Source organism: Cloeon dipterum, chromosome 2 (assembly GCF_949628265.1).
Source record: "Cloeon dipterum chromosome 2, ieCloDipt1.1, whole genome shotgun sequence".
NCBI classification, from domain to species: Eukaryota; Metazoa; Arthropoda; class Insecta; order Ephemeroptera; family Baetidae; genus Cloeon; species Cloeon dipterum.
The window spans coordinates 25,421,162-25,448,373 of record NC_088787.1 but is presented as its reverse complement, the minus strand read 5'-3'; the positions used below and the strand labels follow the sequence as shown (position 1 = coordinate 25,448,373).

Genomic DNA, 27,212 nt, shown 5'->3' with positions numbered 1-27,212 from the left:
TATGTGCACATTTATGTGCTTTCATTTTGCAAAGGGATTATCCAACGATATTCAAAACTTGACTTTTCGCTTTCACTCGTAATCAAGGCTAATTTTAACCAAAGGATTTTAATTATTTATGAATCATTTTGGTCAACTTCACAACATTGCTTCATTATGTTTATGATAATAACTTACCGCAATTAATGCTGAGGATGCTGAGATATTAAATAATTCAATTTTTATCTCAAGCTTTGATATACGGGATATACGTTATATAAGTAGTATTAATTACATTGAAATTTAGAAAATGTCATCACGACTAAATTATTCAATTTAAAAATTGCCAATATATAAATTTGTATTTTAATTTAAAATATAAATAATAATTCTATTTGTAACAACTGAGTTAATTATAATATACAATTATTTTATAGAACAAATCAGTCACTTAAATTTGTTTAATATTTATTTATTATTAATTAATTGTTTACACAAAATCGTATCTATATTTAAAGATAGTAAAAAAAGAAAATAGGCATCGATGGTAGACACTTCAACCTTGAATTAACAATAAACTATACAAATTAAGCAATGTAATTTTATGAATTGAGAGCTATGAAATAAAAACAAAGCAGTGGTGGTAGTTTTGAATAATTCACCAGCTTAATGAGCATCAGATAAGCATCTAAGCCTTAGAACAGAAGGAAATTGATGGGAGTTGCACGTTAATAAAACGCTGTGCAATTTGCTGTTAAATTTAAATCTGTACTATGATGCACTTTTTGACCTCTTTTGCAGAGTATTTGCTTGATATGCATTATTCCTATCGAGTCGAAGAAACACCAGGAGCTAAATGCGAATAATCTTGGTCAGTTTCCGCGCCGACGATAAAAATGTTTATTGCCCCATTACACGATGCTGACGGCGTGATTTACATTTTACTCGAGCCGCGATGAAAAAAACACCGAATAAATTTACATTAACGGTCGGAGTGAAATGCATTCTCCACACGCCCCCAGGCAGACACGCGGGGGTTAATTTTCGGGGCGCACGCGTCGTTCTGGCGTGAATTAGAGAGACACAGCTAGAGTACCTGGTGTGCCGTCGGCGTGAGGAGCGCGCGGACCAAGTCGTCGAGTCGAGTCAGCCAGCCAGTCCAGTCCAGTCAGTCAGTCGGTGGTGGGCAGTGTCACGGCGGCGGCGGTGTGCGTGTGTGTGGAAAAGAGTGCCCACCTGTGCAGTGCATGCTGCGGCCATGTCGAGTGCGGGACACGAGGCGGCCGGCCCCGGCACCGCAGACGCGCACCACACGCCGGTCAAGACGCACGCGGTAAAGGATAAAAAGACCCGCATCGCGCGGGGACCTCCGTATTTTCGCCGAAATTTATTTTTTTTGAGTCTAAAAATTTTTCTGCAAAATCTTTGCTTGAACATATTTCGTGCTGCGATAGAATCAACCGTTGCGGTGGTAAAACTATGAGTCAAATCCCTGTAACAAGTAAAGTGCAATAATTATAACGTCCGCAAAATGGAAATTATAATCTTTCGAGGGAACTGATAAAAAACACCTAGATAAATAATATAAAAATCTGATTTGAAAAATTATCAATTTGACAATTCCGAACCAAAACTAATAAAATCGCCAAAATAATTTAACTAACAGCTAATCTAATCAGCTATAATTGTTATTCAATAATCTTGATTTCCTCTCACGCTGCCATTAATTTGGTCCCTTGGAAGTAAAATATTTCCTCACTTTCATCTCCAGGAAATGTTTTGTCCTCTGAATGTTTAAAATTCTCTATAGTTTCAAGTAAACAAACTAACTACGAAAATAAATGGAGCAAAATAATGCTTTAACTAATTTTGTATACATATTATTACCTGTCAGAAGACTTAAATGCAGTCGCTCACGGAACAGGAACTTTGTAGAAACATGGAAAAACAAAGAGCTCGCTCATTACACACCGAGGAAGCTGCATTTAATTTTTTTGACAATTATGACAACCTCAAGTGCTTCTGCCTTCATTGGCATCTATCAAGAAATATTTTTACCTATGAATGGCCTCAGACATAATAAAATTACTGTTTTTCATCTCTTAAACGGTTAATTTATCCGGAAAGAACCGACTATTCCAGTCCAAAAAATCGACTAGAAATAAAAAGATTTTATTTTTTAGATAAAATTTAAAATTAACGCTGTTTCTGCCCCGCAGGCCTCGTCAGCAGTACTCTACCTCTAAATTAAAATTCAAAACCACAGTATTAGCTGCAGAGAATACTGAATCAGCGATCGCCGAAAACTTCTAAATAGCAGAGAGAGCGAGATTTCATCACTCGTCTGCTCTTTTCGATTTTGCTCGGCAATGAATAAAGCCAGACCTTTTTGGACGATCGCTGATTCAGAATTCTCTGCAGCTAATACTGTGCGTGGTTATTAATTTTATTTTTGAAGGCAAAATACTGCTGAGAACCATGACATCGTGTTTTTCCTGGAAATAAAATTTTCGTTCGGGGCAAATTCTATTTGGACAAAACAAGCGTGCCCGCGTCGTCCTATCCACACGAATGCGGCAATTTTACGACTCGATACATTAAACATGCCGACGCCACTCCAAGCCTTTTATGCGATATTTCATGGCTTATATATGTGGCGTCTCTTTTAGTTTATCTTGGCACATGTGGGTCGGTAAAGCGCCTTTTAGATTAGAAAGTTTATAATGATGGATGCGGCATGCGTTCTAGTAGGTCCTAGATATTGGAATAAAACAACTCGCGGTTAGCCGCGGTTGTTTCCGAGGGTCGGTGAATTGTTGTACTAACTCACACTGCCGGGGCTGCCTGTTTGCGTAGCTCCGCGTGTTAAATTAGATTCGGGCTTGAAAGCATTTTTCCGTCGAGGGGCTTGTTGCTGCTAACGGAACGCCCGCTCGACCAAAACAATTGCATCATCATATTTCCCTTTTGGGTTCGCCCGTGTTCTGTTCTCTCTTGGTGGAGGCAACGCTTTCGACATTTTTTATTCATTCTAATGCCGCGCATTCGCACATAATTGACATCCCGTTACGTGAATGGAATAAAATGGCAGCAACTCTTTTTTATTGAATGGAAAACATTGGTGCAGGAACGTTCTAAAGGCACCATAATTTTATTTGGAGCTCAAAATTAGCATATCTCATCTGAAGAGTTGTGAATTTTGCTTTGTCGTTTTGACGGGGCATAAAAATAATATTTTTGCTGTCATCGGTCCAAATTTAAGCTTTTTTAATGGTTTTATATTTTAAGATTTGTTTCAGGAATTTAATCTTTACACATGAAAACCGGACACTGTGTTTCCTCGTTTTCGAGAGCGTCAAATTAGTTCCCGAATAGTATCGGCTTATCATCCCCAGATGCTCGCTCTTGGCAACGAGGAATCATAATGTCCGATTTTCTCATATCAACCATGTAATATTCTTCAATATAATTTTTATGCGCCTCGTGAAAATTAAATTTAATCCTATTTTGGACAGTGTTAGAGGTGAATTGTCAGTTTCTCCGATGAATGAAGTAGTTGAAAAACTTTTAGATACTTTAAAATACTTGTAAAAAGGTTTGGTTCAGATCTGTACTATATTTGTATGTGGTATGAACGGCCTACAATTTCACAACTCGGAGTTCCTATATAGAGAATAATAATGAAAGCCAAAAAATCAATATACTAAATTCCACAGCTTCCTACTCGTACTAAGAGTTTTTATCCATGATTAATTACCAAATTTGCTGGCGCAATTTTTGGTCATTAGCAATGTGATTAATTGTTTTAGCCATAAAACCAAAAAATAAAAAAATAAACTGGAAGAGAGATAACTCAAGCAAATCAGAGAATTCTCAAGCGTAGCGAAATAAGATCTCATTCCACTTGGGCATTTAGTTGCTGAAGATGCAAGAATTTCCGGCCTCGCAACTTAAATGAAAGTCAAATAAATAGTTATCAGCCGAACGAGCGTCAAAGTGTGCTCAAGAAACTCATCTAGTTGAACCCTTTCGAGCAATTTCCTCCTCGGGCAGATGGACGGACGGAAGAGTCGTCATCAAAATATTCCGTCCGTTCGCTTCTTTACGTCATGTAAACATGTACATATTTACATTGAAGGCAACGTCTTGAAAAAGCCGGGGCAAACGTGAAAAGTTTTGCACCCGTCCGGTCGTCCGTTGCTCGGTCCGTCGGAGGAGTTTGCGCTAAATCCCTGTGCGCCGGCCGCTTTTATGCAAAATAACTTATGCAGCAAGTGCGGCACATCTGCTCAACAAGCTGCATAAGCGACACAATCTCACACTACTTGCCTTCCTTGCTTTTCTCTGCTACGAGAGCGGAAATATTTGCCTTCGGAGCGACCTGTGTGTGTGAGCTGCCGAAAATCAATTTCTGTCACGCCGCTGATTAAGTAGGAAAAAGCTCAACTTTCTCCGGTGTTTGTTCAGCGCACGCGGCCCCGGGAAAGCGAGCGGACGCCAATCAAAAAGGAAAACGTTTCCTGAAGCCGACACACACGGCCTCTGGCTCGTTTGTCTTCCTTTTTCGGCATATTCGCGCAATTTTTAGAGAGCCAAACGCTCTCGTCGGGGAAGCCGGCCATCCAGAAGCAATCGATCTTTTTTCGCGTTGCTTTCGGAACCACTTTTCGCGCCTGATCGACTTCTTCCGGCCACTGATTTTGCTCCCCACTTTATTTAAATTCTCATTTCAATTTGTCCTGAGACGGGTTTGTAAAAAATTTTGAAAGACCCATTCTGTAATTTTGTTCCGTCCGGATGAGCTATTTTAAATGCCGCTAATGAGCTTTCCTCTAGAGGCAATACATCACACTATGGATCAAAAGGGGTTTTCAACTTTCTCGCACAAAAATTACCAAAGCTGTAATTTTTATTGATTTTCACACACATTCTCTCACAATCATTCTCTTAAAACTTTTACTTCCTGATTTTTGTAACGAAGCAGTTGGCACTGAGTGTTAATATTGTAGATTTTAAAGAGGCTGATTCCATTAAAAGCTGCTTACGAAATTTATCGATGTTCTCTCCGGTGCGTAAATTAATTAGGAAATTTAATAAGCAGGTAACAATTTGCAGCTATAAATTAGGAGCTTTTGCGTCTGCGTTAATAATTAAAAGCCGGGAGGCTTGGTTGTTAGGAGATTATGCAAATAAAGACACAACACGGCTGTTGTGAAATACAAACGTGTGTATCAACTCGAATAACACCATTGTTCCGCGCGGCTACAATTGGTTGTCAGATTTTATCTCATTTTCTGCTCTCTGCGAGTGCTAATTTTTACGTGGGTTTTCTACTTATGAAAACACCGAAAGTGTTAAAGTATTCGTTGAATTAAAATGTCTCTCATTTTTTCACTGGTGTCAAAAAGGACGGGGCTTAAAATTCTCAGCAAGGGAATTTATGGAATAATAATTAGACTGATAATTTTTTACTCTAAAAATGAAATATACCTCTACATCGTATGAGATTATTATTGTATGGCCATTTATGAAATAATTTTAATAGAGAATAATAACAAAATTGATCAAGCACTGATTTGTATTGCGATTCCGGTCAGTCCCAGGCCTCATTAGCAAACCTGGCTCTGAACCTTTCTACCAACTGAACTTATTTGAAAAAATAATGTTCAAGACAATAAGTTATTTTTAAAATTTCTAATCAATTGACGTGAAACTTTGGCTCTTCGGTTAAGTGTGGGAAATCGAGTCAACGCCAGTTTTGTTCATTTTTCCTTTTAATTTTATTGGTAAATCGCTTACAATCAAATTTTTTGCTGCCCCAATATATTTGAATTTATTGCCTTTTGGAACAAGACCAAGGTCTTATCAACATGAGTGCAGAAAACACTGCCCAATTTTTTATTATTGCGGGGAAATTTACCAGCCCGTTGGCTCGCATTGTTAAGGCACTCTCAGGAGTGTCAAAGTAATAGGAGATATTTGAGCAGTTCGGAGATCTAATACTGGCTACCCAATGTCAGAGATGGCAAAAAGTAGTTAGTTTAGTAACTCAAAATTCTCAAATTGCTCAACGGGCTGGGAGGCGCACCGGCGCCGACTCGCCACTTGCTGGTTTGCACCTTTCCAGCATGCATGATTTGGCTTCACGGGACGAATGTCTAGCGTTTCAATGCAGTCCTCGGTGCGGAGGCAAGTGGCCCTTCAGTTGGCTGGGTCCCTGTGCGGCCTGGTGCGCCCATGTTGTCCGTTCGCGGTGTTATTGGGACCCGGGTTTCAGCATTCGTGCTAGTGCAGTGCGCGCCCTTCCCGGTCCGAGAGGACAGGGATAAAAATAGCAAAAAAAAAAATAAATTTGTCTCAATCTTTTCATGACTTGTTAAATCTCTTGAAAATCCCATTTTCCTGTCTCTGTCTTAAATTTTCCAATTTCAAATCCCCTTTTGATATTAGTTTGTTTTGGTTGCAAGGCTCGCACTCAGAAAAGTTTGTCGACCAAGATTACCAAGTCCGTTCATAATACCACTTCTGACGATGACAAAACGTATGTGCCAAAGAAATATTAGATTCAGAAGGAGCTGCAAAAACCCTATAAATGCGGCTATCTCGGTGTTTTTGCAGCGATGACTATAGTTTGTCATTTGCTGATAGCGAAGCGGCGAGAGCGAACTCTAAAATGCGGCCCCGAAGGCAAACAAAAAGTAGTGCGAGCAGTGTCATTGCAAAAAACGGATCGACCGACACCGGCTGCTTATTCCGGGCCATCAGGCGGAGTGTGGCTGCCGTTTGACGATCGAATTTGTTTGCGGAACGGCTCCATTTGGCGAATGGGCCTCGAGTGAGCGGGCGGCAACGGGGCTCGACCGCAAACGCGTGTGTATCTTGCTGTTGCTCGGCGCTAATTAACCGACAAAAACACGCCCCCGAGTTGTGTGTGTGTGTGTTAGTTTGCGAGGTAAACAAGCGCAGGGGTGGCAGCTGGAAAAACTCCGGTGGCGGCCACTTGACTTTTGCTCCTCTAGTGTCGCGTCTTCTTCTTTGCTTCTCAGGGCTTGCCTGCTGCTCTTGAGAAAGACAGGCGTAGTTAACAAACAAACGACACACGGCGGCAGCCTCTCGCTCTCTCATTATTCCGAGTTCTTCTCTTCTTGTCCTTGTCTTGTATTCTATTGTACAACGACGAGTCGGTGGCGAGAGAAAACTTCAAAACGGTGCCAGCCAATCACAACGGGAAACTTCTCACTTTCTTTCTTTCATCGCGTTGCAGATATGATATCAAGCTCTCTCCCTTATTGCTGTCGAGATTGAAAATATTGAGATGTATGTACTCCTCAGCGCGAAAAGCAATTTCATCCGCAGCTGCCGACATTGTATTTAAGTGCGCACGTGCACGGTAGCGGACAAGAACTCTGCTTATTATATTGCTCCTCTCTCTCTGACATTATTATGTAGAGCAACACTCGAGTGAAATTGTAATTATTATAAACTGACAGACTCAGTTCAAGCAACTCTCTTTTTACGATTCACATTTTTCTAGATCTGCTTTCATCAAATTTAGTCCTTTTTATATTGCTCGTGTCAAAGGAAACTAAATATCTTTTATATAGATAAATTCGTCGCATAAATTGGCCAGAGTTCTGCGCAAAATTCAGCTCACAAAAATTTAGCTTTTTTAAATAAAAACCAGTTTAATGTAAATAAAGGTTCCATTGAATTGTAAAATGTCCTATCCATTGTAAATAGGTTACTTTTTCCTTTTTGTTGAAAAACAAACCGGGCATTTTATTTCTTATTCCAAATAAGTCATTACGAAGAGCCAAATATTAAAACTAGTCAAATTTAAAATTGCTCTCCTTTTTACTACGGTTGTTTGAATCAATTAAAATATTAATTTTGTTTTTATAAAAATTGTCCAATAATAATTTTACTTTAATAAAGATCAACATTCACTTCGCGTATACTTTCGTGGCTTGATTGTGAGTAAAACTTTCATTTCGGTATTATCATAGTTGAGAAAGTAACTTAATTCAGTAACTTGCCCTCAATGTCAGTTCTTCTTATAGCGCTAGAATGATTGATCGTTTTGCTAAAAATAAAATAATAGAACCTTATTGACAGGCGGGTCTCTTGAACATGTGTCTGTCAGATAATAAGGGTCGATCTCTTCCAATTTCAGTTGACTAGAGCAGGGGCTGAGAAAAAAAAACTCTAGGCCTTAAATCCAGCGCTTAACATCTTGAAAGCAATTCGTTAACAAAGAGTATGCTTTTTAATAAATTTTTAATTGACTCTTAAGCGAAAAAAATGTTTTTTTTTTATTAAAGTTTTAACAATTTAACTGTCAAAAGAGCAATTATTGATGCAGAATCGAGGCTTACAGGTGCTATAAATATGCAATTCGCATTAGTTGTTTGCTCGAAGTATAAAATATTTGGAAAAGAGTGCACAACACAAGTCAAGGTTAATTTACGTTGCATTGCACGGTTATTTCTAAATTAAACACGATATCTGTGCGCGAGAGCAAAGTTTAGTGCAAAAGGATGTCTGCTGAATTAGTGATGCGCGCCGCTTCCGAAAGCCTTTCAGCTTTAATTAACACCCGCGCTAGCGCGACTCCGGACACGCGAAAGCTTCTTTGCTCGCCGGCTGCCGAGTAAGTTGCAATTCTTAGAATAAACATGAGGCCCGATTAACAATTCACGTGCGACCACCTTTCAACTTGACGGATCACTTCGTGGCAAGACAACTCCTAACCAAGAGAAATTATGGTTAAATAATAAATGGTCACATGAATAGAATTTCTAAGACGATTACAGCAGGAAAACGTTGGTTGGCACAAAACTTTTGCGTTTTATTAAGCATTAATTTTTCATTGCGCAGTCAAGTATAGTTCTGACAAAAACAGTTTAGCAAAACCGTGTTTTAATCTAGTACTTAAATCTCGTGTTTAGCCTTGCTCAATGTCACGTTTCTTATGTAATTTATGACACGCAAGAACACTTGCAAGTAAGAGCTAAATGATTTTAAGTAATCGTGAGACGCATGACAAAAAGATATTTTACAAAATAAGTTTAATATTTTCACTGTTTTCTAGGAAAAGAATAAAAAGCATTCTGGGGAACTATATTTAACTTAAGATCTTTTTCTTTTCAAAGCAGGCCTCTTGTTATTTTTATAAGTTAGAGATGCCAACTGAGGTGCAAATTTTTTCTATTTTTTTCTAATATTATGAAAATCAAAATTGAAATAAATTAATTCAAGGGTGCAACAATTTAATGTAGTAAGTCGAACAATTGTGAAGACAGATGAACTCAAGCTGTTTTCATATTAAAGAGGATTTTGATACTACAAAATCCTGGGAAATGCTTGTTGCCAATGCATGAAATCATCCCTTAGGATTCCCAGTTGAAGCCAAAACTTACCTAGGTAGCACTGTAATTTTTTTTTGGAAAGGTGGCTGAAAAGTTAGCGTGCTTTTCAAATAGGTGCTTTTCTCCTTTCTTGAAATCCTATTTTATTTCACAACAAAGAGTTTCCCTAACGCTGATGGACAGTTCTCGACAATCTCGACGAGAGGAATCGAAATCTGCCAAGAAAATGTGGTCAAGTGCTGTAAATTATGGATAAATTTTTGAGAAAATTTGAATTTTTACTGTAGCAAGGTCCTTTTTTTATTGTTGCACCTTGTAGAACAAATAGTTTATCGATCAAATGCATATTTCATCCACAATTCAAATAATTTTAAATTGTCAGCGTGTATCGATTCACTTTACAATTCTGTTCGAAAATTACGCATGACAACGTTCATTTAATTTTTATGCAGTTCCTGCCATTGTTAATGTAATTTTCAATTCTGATATTTCCACTGTGATGTTTTAATATCATGAATATTAAATAATTATAAAAAATCATGCTCTCCAGGGGACCTCAAAATCAATTTAGCTTTCGAAACTAGATAATATTTAGGCTCGATATTTCCAGCGTGGAGATTTTGGCAAATTTAGCTCGAATCTTGCTATCTGTAAGATTTTCTGCGCAAGTGGCCACCGGTTTCATTCCACCTCCTTCATCAACTCTCGCGCGAATCGAAGCTCAAGAACGAATTTCTCCCGTGCGAGTATAGTGAATCAAAGTTTACCAAAGGGCGAAGAGATTTCTTTGCCGAGCGAGCAAGCGAGAGAAGCTTCGCTTCTTTAATATTTCTGGCCAATATCCTCTCGACGGCGGTGGCTTCAAAGAAAATTATTTGCCTGATTTGTGCCTCGGAGGTGACGAAAGTGGCCGCCGCCAACTGATTCCCTTCGATCCCTCTGCCAGTCGAATATCATTTTCTGTTCGCGCACACCTGAACTTGTTTGCTGATTGCGAATAGCGCGGCAGACGGACGAGACGAGCATCAGCAGCAGCAGCGGCAAATCAGGGAGAAAAGCAAGCCTCGGGGGCTGACTGTGCGAGACTGAAATATCCCGCGACCTACATTCTTCCGCCGCCTTCACTGCCCTGAGGGCCCCTTTTTTCTCTCGCTCTCATCCTTTCGCCTCGCACACGTCACGCAGCCGCGCCCCGTTATTACCACCGTGCTTTTTGGCCAAGATTTTGCTTCATATTATAAAAAGCTATTGCAAAAGAGGGGAAATTATTTACCTTTAAAAATGTCACATTTACTGTGGGATACTATAATTATTATGTATGTAGTTATTATTACTATCGCTATTATATTATAATTATAGTTTGGGCTCGTGCTCGACATCTTGCCAGTACAAAATTTTTTAAACACAAAACAGCTCGATTTAGGCTATAACTGATTCGAAATATTGCTAAATATTAATTTTAGTATCCATAACTCATCAAATGACTTTCAAAGTCAAATTAATTGGAAATATTTAAACTACGTTTCAAGATCTTTGAGTTTGCATTCAGTCCACTGAGCGATCTTGCTTGGCGTCTGTTCCCAACGGATTCAGATCACGACTGCTGGAGAGGTGCAGATTAAGCAAGTTTAGCGAGCCGGAGACTGCTTGTCACATGTTCCAATAATTCTATTAATGTATCTGTCGTTATAGCAACTCAAACACTGCTCATTTGAAACGCAGCACGCTGAGTAAATTCCTCTCCAAGATAAAACGTCCATTTATGTTCTCAGCAGCTACAATGGTATTATAGTATTCGCCTTATTTGAATGAATCATCAATAGAGCTGTGAAATTTATAGGTAATTTACTTTTTCGAGCTTCTAATCGTTGTGGGGCCATCAAATGAGCACGAATAATCAATTTACTTAATGCATACTAAAACTTTTTAAAAAACTGCTAATAACATATTAAAGCGTCTAAAAATCCTAAAAGCAATCTAAACTGTCTATATTTGCTAAAATCCATAGATAAAGAGCATAATTTTGCTCTGCGTAAATGAAGTTTCCTCGCCGTTTCCATTTTAGGGAAATTATTAGAACGCAATTTTTTTATTTTTAAATTATTGTTGTTCAATTTTGATACATGCAAAGGTAGGTTCTTTGATATTTTGAACTTGTTTACACAGAGCAGGCCTCGTTTTGTCTGAAAAATATTTAGCTTTTTGAACAGTTTTCACATCTATTTACTCAAATTGACTTTGCAAGAATAAACAAGTATATATTTTGGTAAAATTGTTGCTCTGCTGATCCGCAATAAAATTACTTTTGAATCTAAAAAATCGGGCTGACACTGTAAGAATCCATCTGATTTGCACGTTGAAAAATTCTAAAGAAATTAAATTACTCTAAAAATGTCTAAAATATATGTACACGCAGCCTTATTAATAATAAATTCTTAAAACAAATTTGATGAAAATATCTCATCTTTGAACTTGATAACCAAGGGATACAAGGATCTCTAGAATCCAAAAATCAAACTGGAATCGTGGCAGAGCAGCCCAAAACAATTAAGCCTATTTTCTAAAAATTTGTTTTAGAACGAGAGCTAACAATAAGTAAGATTATTGCATATTTTCTAATTGATTTTGGGTAGAGCTGGTTATCAGAGAAAATGTGAGGCTCCATTAGTTGAATGGCCAGAGCAACTGTTGTGTAGCAAATAAACAAACCCATAATCCAGGGCCGAGGGTGATCGGAAAGTAGGGCTCGCACACAGGCAGCCATCTTTGCCAGCACAGAATGCGGCGGGTTTATTGTTATTGTCTGTTTACACGGCAGTGTATAGCCGGTGTGTTTTTAATTTTGAGGTTGACGACGAAGATCGATCGTGCAGCCGGCAGTGCATACATTTACACAGTTTTAACCAAATGCATATATGAGAGTGTGCCGCAAGTGGCGGTAGAGTCGAAAAAGATAATACATTTACATATACATGCCGCCGCGGCCGGGAATTTGCAATTTTTATATTCATACATCTGGCAAAAATCGAGCTCTTCTGGCTACTCAATCGATATTTGCGGCTTTCGCACGCGGGTGCACACGACACGTGCGAACGAATTAGGAGCGAAAAGAGGCCTGCTTGATCGTTATGGCGCTGTTGATTTCGTGCAATTAGTCCGGCTTTATGTGCTCCATCCTTGTCGTGTCGCTCGCTGTAAACCCTCGTCAGATGTCGAGTGGAGATTGCGCCGCCGCGGAAACACACAACAAATAGTGTGTGAGTGTGCGAGAGAGAGTATTATGTTGCAGTTAGTTGTTAAATCGTGAGCTGTGTTTAGCAGTCGTCGGACGGCCGGAAATTATTTGCCAGCAATAATACTCTCTGGCATTTAGATTTGAGCATACTTTGCAGGCTTTATTGCTACACTGATATTGCCATGAAATAATGTAGAGAACTGCCACGCAAGGAAAGTTTTAAGCGACAATGGAATATTTGTAATAAAAAACTCATGTTTATTGATATTAATTAAATTCATCGCATTACTTGACTAGGTAAAAATTATGCATTGCTTTCGAAACTCCGTTAAATGGTGAATTTTTGAAACTTCTTTTAAGTGGAATGAAATTTTTATAGATTATTGGCCACAAAGTGTTAGTTTGAGTTAACATTTAGAAAGTTTGCAATAATTGACAGCTAAATTTTAATTAATTTATCGAAAAACTGAATGGTTTTTTCCCGAAAATATTTCGGTTGATTTCGATTCCTCTTATCGCGAACGATCCAATTTTAAGGTAATTTTCCTTCCAACGAAAATAAATCCTGACATTCAATAAATAGACTGTGCTTGCAAATTGATTATCATATTATGCACGTTTGAGCCGATTTCTCGCAAATTTAAACGGCAAAACCTAGAAAAATTTGAGTTCGTAACAAATTTTTAAAGAATATTATAGGTAAAAATTATGTATCAGAATTTGCAGTACGCATCATGAAAATAATTTTGGTTCAAAATGTAAAAAAATCAAGTCAATGTTCATTTGAATATATTTTAATCTTTTCGGTGCAGTCTTGTTCCAACAACAACAATTTTGCTAATATTCGTCATGCAAGAAACAAGGCGCAGACCAATTATTTGTGGAAAAGTCAGATTGAAAAAGTTTCGAAGCACAAAGAAGAGGAAATGAGATTTCCGTCGATAAACAAGCGAGCAAATTTGGCAGGCGGGCGCAACAAGCATATATTCCGTGCGGAGAACGTATCAATTTTGCATATAGAAGATAGCGTGGTTTGGCGTGCGATGGGGGGATATTTGCCTGGCGCTTCACTCTGCTCTCGGCTCAGCTCGCGGCTGTCACCTGCATTCTTGTGCCCACGAGGTGGAACTAGATGTTGGCAATCGGGAGTGGTGCTGATCGGCAGTCAGACAGCTCACTGCCTTGCCAGCCTTTCCTCCTCCGCAAATGCGTAAACGCAGCACTGCTTTCCAGCTCGCTTGTAATCTCAAGTGGCCAGCGCTTACTGCTAGAACTGGAACAAATCGATTTTTTAATGGAGTTACGGCATGCTTGCCAGCTCTTTTTGAACAAAACATCGTGTTGGTGTAAACTATTTAGTTTTCTTGGCTTCTCGTTTTTTTTTTAGAAATTACTTAAAATGTTTTGTCAAATTTATTTATAAAAATTTCAGGGATTATTAGGAGAGGAGGGGAACAAGAATGGACATTATTTACAGATTGAAATTTGAATTTGACTGTCTTTCTCTCTTACGTTAAAGTGGAGATTTACAGGCCAACAATTAAGAACATTTCGCATTTTGGATATAGCAAGTGGTTTTTATTGAGTCTTTTGTTTTTGGAGTTGAGCAACATAATTTATCTCTACAATGTGTAAAAAGTAAAAGAAATTATTATTTTTGATTTGGCAAACTCGAAAATATAAATCAGTTGTCTATAATCTTTACGCTTGATTTCGATTCATCTCGTCATGATCTATCAAAAGGTGTGCGAATTTCACCGTAAATTTCCCTTCTGGTGAAATAAAATCATGATTTTAGATACAGAGACAATGCACTTAATTAGCATGCAAAATGTGGAGCCGATTTTTTCGCAAATTTAATCGCCTAGCTGGGAAAAGTTTAGCGCTTTCCCAATTATTAGAGCAGCAATTTAATTTGACAATTTTCCTTTACAACTTTACTTTTAGGCTGCCGCAATGAGCTGCAAATTTAACATATTTTCCGCGTGATAAATATTCGGCAGTTTAAAATAAACCACACTCTGTTAAGCCGCCAAAAAAGGGGAAAAAAATCGATATTCACCAGACTTGAAGCCGCCGCTAAAGTGTTTTAAACAGTTCTGCTTGTGCTGTTTCAGCTGATCGCGGAGATCAACACGCAAGTGGCCACTTTTCGCGACCTGCTGATCCACGTGGGCCACCAAAGCAAGGACGGACCCGAGATGCGTGAGCGGATTCGGAAACTGCGCCGGCAGTGCGTCGAGGCCTTCAAGCACTCGGTCCAGCTCATTCTTCCGCAGATCAGGAGGTGCGTACGACGCTCGAGCGCCCTTTCGACGACCTTTAAAATACAATGGGGTGTAAACACTTTATTCACAATCCCAGCACCCTGCTTTTATTTTCAGTGTTGATATAAAAGCGGCGATGAAAAGGTCGTCTACTGATTACGCACTTTCGTGCAAGCTCGACACCACGCAACTAAAAAGACTCGCGACTTTCACATTACGGGCCAATTTGTTTACCGGCCAAACAGTGACCATTTTTCTGACGAAAATTGAAACGGCATCCATTAAAAACAATTATTCTACCCAAAAATTAACTGTTTCTTCCAATTAAATCTTGTTATTTTTGCTGCGGACGATCGCGGATAGTGAGGTATGCAAACAACTCGGCTTTCGGAACACACCGGTTGCATAGCCTGTGACGTTATTATTTTTTCTTGGTTACGTGCGGAGCTTGATCAAAAGCGGCGTGTGTTGTTGCTGCTGCTTATCTGCTGTTTTATGTAAACGCGCGCGGCTGGCTGCTTTTGTGCCGGAATACGAAAAACGGCACGAGATAGATAAGAAAGGCTCGGGGCGACGTGCGCGTACGTTATACATATATTCGCAAGAGACGCGACGCGAGATTTCGTTTTTCTTCTTGGCTCTGTCGCCAATAAGCGAGAATCTGCTTTCGCTTTTGCTCAATCGCTCTCGAGCGCGCACATGCAGAGACACACGCCACGCACAAACGACCTGTTCGCTCTCTGTCACTCTCGGCGGCGCCTATTGATTTCTGCAGGCTTCGTTTCTGTCGCGGCTTCCTGATAATCCTAACGCCCAGAATCATGCCAAAAGTTAACCGTATTCTATCTTCATCTTTATTGGTCACTGAGAAAAATGGCTCAATTCAGCTGTTGAAATAATTCAGTAGTTGAAGACGATTTATTTTTTAATGATTACTTAATTTTTAATTTTAAAATTATGTCGGATCTGTAGTGCTTAAAAGCAAAGCAGAGGTGAGACATAAAAGATGTCAGTTATAAAGCATGCATCTAAAAATACCTACATTGAAAATTGATTATTATACTAAAAAATCTTTGGTTTGGAAGTAAAATTAGATCGATTCAGCTACTTGCACTCTTGGAAATCTCAATGAAATCCCAACAAAATTCCTTCATTTTTCCTAGTTTTAATTATGTGTTAAGTCTGATGTTCGCCAAAAATCTATTTACTATGTTGGAAGTCCGATTCAATTGCCGCAGTCTAATTAATACTTGGATTTTCATTAAATTTTAATTCTGGCTTTCAGCAAGAAAACTTTTAAAGTGTCTTATAGGGTATAATATGGTATTTAGTTTGAGAATCCTAAAAAAACTGCCGTCTTATGTTCTTTGAGGCGTGATTTTTTAAATGAAAAAATAAAATCATTTGGTGTTTACAAGGGGACCTTCCATTTAAATATATTTGAAAATAAAATTGCCTTACTTTTTAGTGAATAAACTTCTAACAAGGATCAAAATGAAAGTGTCAAATAAATATTGATGGTAAAATATCTTTGAAACGATTTAATAGTGCCTATTGTCATTCGATTGAACCATTTATATTTGCTAATTTGACATTTCTTTTAAACAGGTTAAGATGATAATTTTTATCGACAGTTTTTAATTTAAACATACATTTCTGTAGTTCAGTAAAACCAAAATTTTTGTAGTTGAGCAGTGCAGGATTACCTTTTACGCGCACTAACGTGAGTCCAAATTATTTTAGTAGAATTAAAAAGAAGTTAGATGGAGGGATTTAAAAATTTAGTGGAAAAGTTTTGGCCGCTGTACGCGTCTGGTCTGCTTTCCGTCCCTGCCCCAATTTGCGTTTTCCGCGCTGTGATCCCATTGTTCTCGCATTCACGGCTCGAGCGAGCGGGGCGAGGCGAGGTGAAGCGGGTTTCGGGGAAGGCCGCGCTCGAATCAGCCGCACACGCACCGAGCACGCACAGCACACAAACACACGGTCTGGTCTGGCTCCCGCGAGGCCTAACAAGCCCTATTGAGGCTCTCTCTCTCGCTCACAATGACGTCATAAAAAGTTAGCGGCGCCTGCTGTGATTGGCCGTAAAACATTGTTGGCGGGCATTGTTGCGCTGCACATAAATTTGGCCTGCGAGTTTCAATCACCAATTACACCGCTTTTACGGCTCGTGACGTGCACGAGCAAAGCGAGCCTTTTTCGCCTCGCTTCCACCTGCCTTTCCCATCTCGGCTCGGAAAATCGAGATCTATAATCTCGGACTGCGTTATTCCTCCCTGAGTCCTTGCTTCAGGCGCAGAGAAAAATGGTATTTGCTCCGAGGAAAAGCTGAAAAAATTTACGAGGGAGCTGAATCGTACATTGCACAATGCCATGAGTTACTACTTGCTTGAATTTAACCATTTCCAGATTTATTTGGAGTAGAGTTGAGAGAACTTTTGGACGATTTTTACGATAAAAATGATAACAATTCTCGAATTATCAATTTTTTTACTGAGAGATTGTCATACCAATTTAGTCAAGGTTTTAGGTCGTGAAATTTTTCACGTTTATTTTTCTTTTAAAAATAGGGTTTTATTATTAAATTCAAATGGTTTTCAGACAAATTTAGTCGAATCGGAATAAGGAATCTTAGCCCATTAACTTTTTAATTCCCTTATTGTTTTAAACTTAATTTTTCTTAAACGTTGTCTCTAAAATTACCTAGTATCGAAATTCTTGCTCAGATTCATTGAAACTCTCTGTTTCAAATATAATAATCTATGCTGAAAAACACGCGTAAAAGTTGCAATTCCGCTCCAAATTTTTACTCATTGAATTTAAATCTAGAAATGATTAACATTATTACATTTTACGTTTTAAATTGTTTTCAAGAAAATATAATTTTCGAAATACCTTTCATACAGGTGATTAGGACGGAGTTTCTCAAAAGTTTTTAAATTGCGAGTGTTGCACCGCCAAAGAAATTATTGTAATCATTCAATGCTTCATTGATTATCTCGAATACAGAAAATAGATAAATGAAAGCAATATTTGATCTATCATTCTGCTGATACAGTAGGAACTAGGAACAATAGTCCTCTCTTGGCACCGTGTAAATTAAAACACTCATTTTGGAACGTACATTCTTTCGAGGTAAAATGCATTAATTTTTCAATCTATCCGCGCTTCATAGAAATTTCATTCAACTATTTCTCTTACAGCTTTGTGTAATTTTTCATAATGGTTTATTTGCCTTTCATGCATTCCCTGGACGTGCGTGTTTCACAAAAGTCACTCAGTACTCATGTCTACTGAAGGTATCTTGAATTGTAAAAGCTTTAAAAATTCATTTCTGCTTAATGAGATCCTTGAAGCGCTTGGGAAAAATTCTGCCTCGCAACGACAGAAGCCTTTGTGAAATACTCTGTATATAATAATGAGAAGCAGTAAGCTATTTCAATTGTCGTTTTAATTTCCTCCTCGCAATGGATGCGCTCGTTAAATTGTACAGAGCATTTATATGTATTCTCGTACATTTCAAGGATGTCGGCCAAGATCGTTTTGTTGGTTTCAATCTTTAGAAAGGAGCTTAACGTAGCAACAAAGATCTCAGGGGAAATAGTAGATTTATATCCGAGATTGCAACAACTTCCCTTCTTTAATTTTCAACCGGAAAAGGGGAAAAGAGTAAAATTATTTTCGGATTTGATGGCTGGAAACGGGCGGAACAGTTTAGTTTCTCCTGAATTCACAATCAGCCGTCAGATGCAAGCACAAAAATGTCATCGTATGGTAAAATTTTGGTGGGAATATTGATTGCAAGGTTAGATTCATTTCGCGTCGAACCGGGCTCACCCTTCAATTTGTCAAAGTGTCTAATAATATCGGCTAAATGAACTCTGGAGACAAAAAATGGGTCTGCGTCACGCCGGGTGATTTGCTCGCGTCGCACCCCCTTCCATTAGCAAATCCGTTCAAACTCGAACCGTCACGTTCGCCATTCGTCTTAACGGGGCAATTGGTTTTGCTAAATTGGCTTGTGTGCACACCTGCGAAGGCTGCTGACGAACACGGGATGCATTACCCGTGTGACAAAATAAATGTCCTTTCTAATCTGTGACGGCCTTGATAAACTTCATCTTGAATGTTGGAGAAATCGAAAAGGCTGATATTTCCAAAGCGATTGTTGTAAAAAAAATTCCGTTTACAGATAACGGAGAATTAATGAAAATTTTTAAAAGTAAAATTTTTAAAAGTAAAATTTTTAAAAGTAAAATTTACAATTACTTAACTCCCATAAGAAAACACATTAAAGAATTGAGGTTGCTAAAAATAAGAACAAGATAATGCCAATTATATCATTTCATCCAATCTCTTAATTACAATTAATTTTGAGCCATCGATTTCTTATTGCATTATATGTATTGAAGTCCCCCTTTTACTTTTAAAAGTTTGAATATTTAACCTGTTCTGCCTTTTGATCCATGGAAGCAACAGCTAAAAAATGTTCAGAATTGGTTGTACGTACAAAAATCTAATAAAAAACAGGCTATACGCGTTTACATATATGTATATTAATGTTTATTTCTCACGATGAAGAAATTACAGGCAAATTATTATATAATTTGAGGTGTGTTTGTCTACCACTTTGATTCCTCTCATTGTGATTTATTTAACATCGATCTAATGATGAATGGCTCATGATCGGGAATCTCTATATCGCAACGAAATAAAACGAGAAATCCAGACTGGGGCAAATTTACGTGACATAACTAATCTGATTGGCAGCCAATTTACTTGAAATTTTCAGTGCTACACCTGCTAAGTACTATGTGATGAATGAAAACTTAAAAAATACTCAAGTCCAAAAGACAAGATTAATAAGGATATCGTCGTTGACTGCTCGTTTTTGCTTTGGCAGCTAGAGCTTGGATTATTCTCATCGCAGTCGATTATACTTTTTATTCTTGCAAAGTCGGAACAAGAAAATTCAACAATTAAAAGAAAATAATACACATAATTGGCATAAAGAACTAGTAAAATACCTTAAAAATGATAAACTACACGGATATCTCTCACCGCGTTGAGCGCAAGCAATATTTTACTTACTGTTTCTAAGACTTTATAATCCTAACCTCAATGACTCGAAGTTCAAGAAAATGCAACACAATTCATGTTATGGATCTTGAACTACCACATTCATCTTCTCCTTCTCAAAAGTTAAAGTCTCGAGCAAAATGCTGCTCATTTTCCTGACATCGCACAAAATACCGATTTGCTGTGTGCTTCCCGCAAGTTTTTTTATACATTTTGTTTTTGTTTGCTCAGAAAAGCCGGCAAGAAGCGGATTTCGTTCAGCGCACGCTGCGAATTTACTTTTTGCCCTGGGACCGAAGCAGAAAAGCAGCCGACGAGTTTGTTTGCTTAGTTATTCAGAGCAAAGTTTCCGCCGCACACGTAATATAGTGCTTACCGTAAAAGAGCTAGGCCGGGGCGGGCGGGAGGGCGGACGGACGGACGGATGGATGGATGGAGAAGAAAGAAGTTCAGGGCTCAGCCTCACTTTGACGGCACTTGCAAATTGAGGATGAGAATATTGGTGCTCTCTCTGCTATGCTCTGCTCCGCAAGTCAATTCAGGCTTCTTTTCTATGAAAAATGCGAGGGAAAGTGCAGAAGACTCTTTCCATTAATGGAATGGAAAATGGGCGTAATTGAAGTTGGCCAATAAGCTTTCTGAATATCACTGTAATGGAAAGTCACACTTTTGGGGGAATTTCGAATACTAAAATTGTCAAGAATTATTTTTGTTCCTCAATTTTAAAGCTCAATCTAGCGAAAGGATTTTTCTCCTACTTTTAAAAGATGTTTTTAATCCTAAGAAATATCTGCTTGCTTTCTTCTCGTTTTAATAACAACACTTTAGCAAAATTTTCAATTCCTAACCTAAATGTTTCTAGCATGTCATAAATATGGAAAAAGTGAAAGAATTAAACAATTTAATAGAGTAAATTTCCCTTCTGGATTGATTTCACAGAGAAGGGCACAATTTTGATTATCGTTTGCACTTTGCATAATTTATTATTTTAATCACACTGTAAAACGATACATCATTTACGGAATTTTTAACAGCAGATTATCAGTGTGGTTGTGCTCAAATTTCAGTCTAGCGTACATTCATTAAAATGCGCTGCCTCAGTTTTTTCACTTTTTGGTTGCTGCGTTTAATGAGAGCGAGACCATTGATTGGCGGGGCGTTAATTGCAGTGACGTGGCCGAGGGTATCCCGGTGGACAACCAGCACTTCATTCTGCTCTTCATGTGCACGCAGCTCTTTCTCAGGGAGCTGATCAAGTGCAGGCGTCTCGTGCAAGTCATCCCCATGGACATGTCCGGATACTACGGTCAGTTAATTACATCCCCCATGCACCCAAAGACTCTCCTGTTACATTTATTAAAGTATTAAAACTACCATTTCCATAGATTGTTGAGATAAATTTACATTAATTGAAACATTTGGAAATTTGTTAATCGAATAGTTAAATATATTTTCAAGATGATTGTCCTGGATTTATGTTCAGGAAATGAAATAATATAACAATTCAAAAATTTTGGAGAATAAATTAATTATATTTCATTCCTGGCTTAGTATATTTCGTAAAGTCCCTTTCCGGTAATATTGGAGTTTTAACATGGTTCTTCAACACTCTCTCGTCCCTCTCATTTTTAATCAAATTTTTAATCAGTTTGTAAATTTGTCAAATATAAAAAAGTTTTAACCAGACAAGAAAATTATTTCTCACTGCAGAAAACCGTCCGGGGCCTTCAAACATGGGCAACCTGATCAGCCAGCTGCTGCTCTGCAAGACGATCACGCCCGACTTCAACCTGGAAGAGCTGGCGAGCATCAAGAAGGACTCGGAGGAAATCAACGGCCTCATCGCCGACATGCAGGAGTACATGCCCCAGCAGCAGCAGCCAGACACTGCATCGCAAGGTGAGCCTTCCAGCTCCTCCTCTCCTTCGCGCCTGCAAAAGTCGTCGCTATGCAGTCCGCTTAACACTGCTGCGACGCATGTTGCATACCCAAAATCCCAGGTTGAAGATTTTTAATAAATTTCATAGATTTTTATTTATGAATTTCAAAGGGAAGATTTTAATGGAAATTGTGCAAATGGGCTGCCTGGCTCTAAAAAAATCGATATGGGAAAAGGGGAAAATTTCGAAGCATCGGATTTGTTGGTGCAATTCTCTGCTTTCCTGATTAAATTTAAACGAATATCACGGACGAGCAACATTATACAAGCTACGAGCTTAATTAATTAATAAACAGAACTTTTGAAAGCTAAATTTCTACAAAAGATTACAAATTCTCCTGTTTTCAATTTCATGATGATTTTTTTTGTGAAAAACAAAGACAATAAATTTAGCCTGCTCGAAGTAAAAAGAAAAAAAATCGAGAATATTCAACACAATGTCGAGTTTTCATGTACATTCCACTCTGACAATTTCCTCCGACTGCCGCTTTTGATATATATCGCCTACTTCGTTTTACAACAAAGGCCAAAAGTTTTATCCATTCTAAATTTACCCACCTCGAGTTAACGCAATTTATACGAAGTTAGACAAACCGTCATCGCTTGTATGTACGTCAGCTTGCTTTCTCGGCGCAGCTGGAGGCATGTGCTTTTTCACCTGTTTAATTTGGGCGGAAAAGTTGGAAGGTCACGTGAACGGAATAAGGTAGACGCGTTGCTGCTGCTGCTTCTGCGTGTCTTTCTCTCGTCGTACGAGAGGGAGTAAACGCTCTCAGGGAATAATACGCATGATGTCTTGTTTGCTGAAAGCGAGTTGGGTGAGCGTAGATTAATCTCTGAAGCGACGTTCCCGCGAGAGCGGAAAGCAAACACGCCAACTTGCTAATTTAGCTTGTTAGACTTTTCGTTTTTTGTCTTTTGCGCGGGCGAAGGAGGAGGAGAGTGCCACGCTCGCTGTGTTTGGGAACAAGTTTGAATTATGAAGCTGGCAGCGGAAGTTCAATGGCGTGCGCGCTCATTTTCCCCAGAAGCTGGAATATAACGACTGCTAATCTCGTGTGCGAACTTTTGAAGGGCAGTCATCAAGTTCCAGGCCTCATTTACGGAATTTAACAATGCTAGGCGAAAATCACTCAAAGTTAAATCAAGTATGCGTGGCCCGGGCGAAACTTAACGCACCAAAGAACGACGCAGGAATTATGACAAAGACATACTCGTCAGAAACTTTTGATGCATCTCCAGTGATGTCGTAACTCGCTTCGTTAAACAATTAGGTTATGACAGTTTCAATCTAATCTTTAACAGTTTAACTCTGATAAATTTACTCCCATCTTGCAAAAGACCCCAGAGGCTTAAGGAGTTAAATTTAAAGTTTGGATAAATAAATGCGAGTATTCAAACGATGAAACATTTTTAGGTTCTTGTTCAGTTTCTCTTTTGCACGCAGCGAGTTACCAACATCTTACGATTTCAAACATTTTATATTTATTTCAAGGGAGACCAATATTTCTTCTCACACTCTGATCATTCAGAAGTGCTAAATATAGAAAATTTCTTTTATTTTATTAAAAATATTTACCAGGAAGTCTTGAAATGAGCAGATATTGGATATTGGAAGTTTTAGGTGGCTTAAAATTTTTCATCTAGGGGAGAAGCCATTGTAAAATCAGTTTGATTGAAATTTTTTTACTTGCTCAAACGAGAAGTGGTAACATAACTTTTTAGTTTTAAGCCAGCAAACTTTTGGCAATATCCATCATTCAGAATTCTTTAAAATGCGCGGAAAGTCGTCACCATTATTATTTTACCAAAAATCGATTTTTTTTTTCGAATATTTTCAGATTGGATTTATGTCGAATTTAATTTCTGTCAGAAATTTCGAGTACATGTTAGTTTTGAGTAGAGTGTATTTCTTGACTAGTTTTTAGAATTGATCTTGAATGTCTGATAATTTTCCTGCAATTTTTGTCTTGTTACCAAACTCACATTTAGAGACAAATAAATTAACCTGCAACTTTGAAAATATATTCAAGTACTCCAGTTTCGGGAATTCGTGATACTAGATGTTTCTTCAGTAGAACTGACAATAATTTGTAAAAATGTAGGTAGGGACAAATGTACCAATTTTAATCCCATATCCCTTTGGTTTTATTGTCTCTCAATACAAAGACGTGACTTTTATTTTCTGGTGTCGATACTGTTGCAGGGCGGCAGCTAGGCTTGGGCGGCGACGAGGTGGTGAGCAAGTGGAGCAAACGCCGGCGCCGCAGCTCGCTGTACCGCAGCATGGGCTCGTTCTGCTGTCTGTGCAAGCCAAACTACCTGTAGCACCCGCGTGTGTGAGTGTGTCGCGTCTCACAAAAGTTGCACTCGGACTACACGCAGTTGGACACTCAAGTTGCGATCGAAGCTGCAATATGCGTTTACGTTTTATACATTCACACACATATACACCAGAGGAAGAGATTATATAGCTAAATGTGTATGAAATAACCTGAAACACCAACAAACACCTTACCCAAGCAACGGGAAATCTTCCAGACAAACTCTTTCTCTCAGCACTGCGCTCTCCGATTACGCCTCTCTCTCTCTCTCACACACACACACACACACACACACACTAACTAACCCCTCTGCTGATTCGAATCTGTACATCGCTCCTGAAATGTGATCGATTTGTAATATAATATCTCAATTATATCGTCGTGCGGTCGTTCCCCTTCGATCTGAACAATTAAGTTGCGCGCACATCATGAGGAAAACATCAATTTGTAGACTCACGCGCTGATCTTCTGAAATGACACACAATTATAAATGTAACTAATGATGATGAGAAATTTGAAGCAATCTTCACTGAGAACACCACTGTGGACCAAATATAGCTGTCTCGCAAACTGAGCAATACTTGTGGCGTGTATAGCGATCGAAAGATATTACCGACAACACTCATAAACTCTCCGTTATTATATTAGGATGTAGTTCGATTAGAAGTGAACATAGTTGGGTGTTATCATCGCAACAGGTAACATTATTCAGTAGCGTTCAAAAAAGGGTGTAAAAATATTAATCTATATTATTTTCACTCCTGATTTATTGTTTAAGAAATGCTTTGCTGGCAAAGATAATTTTAGGATTTATAAGGTTTGATTTTGGGCGAAATAAATGAATTTGTGTAGCATCCAACGATTTAAGATATATAAAACATGAGTGAATTTTGGTTTGGCTATGTGGCACCGAAGGTTAAAAATCATGATGGGATTTAACTTAAAAAATTACCCATACTGATCAATTCGTCTCATTTAATAATTTTGAGCATTTTTTTTAAATCTCCACAAAAATTGTTGAATCGAAAAATGTCAACCACATACGTGGTTCACATCATTATTGGTACACCAATTCTATGATCGCCAAAATCTAAAATGCAGAATCTGAAGACTTTTCTTGTCAGCTTTAAAAAAAGAAAATTGCTTTTGAATTAGCAAATTTTTGAACCGATGTATTTGAAAATTTTTGAAAAACATTTAATTTCTCCCCTTGAATCACCTGGACTAATACCGCCAAAAAACATCCTTCTTTGTCACTAAACTGCTGCATCGGAAAAGCTATGAGGGATAAAACACCGCTTATAATAAATCAGATAATAAGCAATTTAATATTAAACGTGTCACATTGACAGCGTGAGAGTAAGGTTGAGCGAATATATTTAAAAAGAAAATGTCTAAAAACTGTTGAGATACGTTATTATATGAAATATAAAAAATGATATTATACACACGAGAAATAAAAGCAACATTATTCTTATATAGAGCCGAGATCGAGCAATTTAAAATAAATACTAGAAGAGTTTCAAAAAGTCGTTGTAAAATCACACAGACTGATGGTTTTGAGATCAAGGTTTGACGCGCGCGCGCATTCGCTGCAGCAGAGCATAATACAAAAAGCAGAGGAGAGTTTCACACTCACTATGAGGACTTGAGGACGAGATAAAATTTACGCGTATATTCAATTATCATAATATCATTATGTACCTAAGTGTATTGCTAAGTAATGAACAAATATTTACACATCATCCCAAATCAACCAGTAGGACGAGGACCACGAAACCTAATTGACGGAATCCGTTTTGCAATAAATTTGATCTGTCCTTGAAAAGCAAGTAAAATTGAACAGATACATTTAGTTTCTGCTCCAAATCGATGTTCTCGTCTCAATGGTCCAAAGTCCCACGAGTTTAATTGATATATACACGATCTTAAAATATACACACCGCGAGAGAAAGGCGATTTGAACACTTCCCGAGAAACTCAAAATGTAAAAATTAAATAATTGCATCGTGTAGAGAATTCTAGCACTGTTATATTACAATAATACTAACTATGTGTGTGGAAAGATTTTAGCATTTAGTTTGCAAGTCTGCTGCAATCTAACACCATATCAAATTACGCATATTGGGGTTGAAATTGAATCGATGTGAGTTTTGCAAACACGATTTCAAGGCTGATTTGGTGGTGTTTTAAGGCGTCGCCGTTTTTGGTTTAGCAACAAGCAACATCTTCTATAACATATACATGAATATATTATTGATCTCATTTTTTAATAGGCTTTAAACGCTAAGAACACACATTACATATATATCATTATCACGTGTATGAATAGTAGCCTAGATTATTTACTCCTATATTAAAATGCATTTAAAAATAATGAACAAAAAGGTCCAACCCCGCTCAAGACATTTTGTTGCTTATTCTTCCCGAAAGTCTGCACCGCACACAATCACACACAGAAAAAGACATTGTAGTAATTCGACCAACGATGCAGGGTAAAAGGAAATTGGCAATCGAATTTTAATAAAGGTCACAAATGTTAGAAATTAGAAATTCTCGGTGGAGGAAAACGCCAAATTTTTGCCCCCCCCCCCCCTGCATTAAGTTTGCAAGACCCTATACCAATTTTGTCCTCCGACCTGTGACATTTCGTCTTGTTTCTTTGTCACAGCTCACCATAGAAAATAAAAATAAGCGAGAGAAAATTGACGTGTTCTTCCACAACAATTCTTATCAGTGTCACTTTGTAAGCAGTTAGACGAATTGATATAGCTTTTGCGGTTGGGACGAATATTGTATAAATATTTCACTAATTTGATTCACTTCGGTGGTTGGTGCGCAGGCGGCGTATTTCGATTAATTCGCGATTCTTGTCTCAAGTCGCGTGGATTGTGCTTCTATAATTAAGAGAGCAACGCTCACAGAGTTCAATTAAAAGCGGCGCGCACGCAAAGATGTTCGCGAAGCGCGAGCGCTTGAATATTTGATACTTATATATCCACGTGCAGCCAGAGAGAATTT

At 38.2% G+C, this 27,212-nt stretch overlaps 1 protein-coding gene across 2 annotated transcripts in view; it reads left to right on the top strand.

Annotated features, from left to right (window-relative positions):
* Positions 1-25,838, top strand: part of LOC135937728 (uncharacterized) — a 41,289-nt gene extending 15,451 nt beyond the window's left edge. The window contains exons 1-5 of one of the 2 annotated variants that reach the window (XM_065480936.1): positions 1,113-1,312; positions 14,700-14,869; positions 21,098-21,234; positions 21,639-21,827; positions 24,074-25,838. In XM_065480936.1, the coding sequence (XP_065337008.1) occupies positions 1,238-1,312; positions 14,700-14,869; positions 21,098-21,234; positions 21,639-21,827; positions 24,074-24,195 (693 nt within the window). In that variant the 5' untranslated portion in view covers positions 1,113-1,237 and the 3' untranslated portion in view covers positions 24,196-25,838. Of the gene's footprint in view, positions 1-1,112; positions 1,313-14,699; positions 14,870-21,097; positions 21,235-21,638; positions 21,828-24,073 lie in introns of those variants that run through there. The other variant, XM_065480935.1, reaches the window with a different exon arrangement.
* The last annotated feature ends 1,374 nt before the right edge of the window (positions 25,839-27,212 follow it).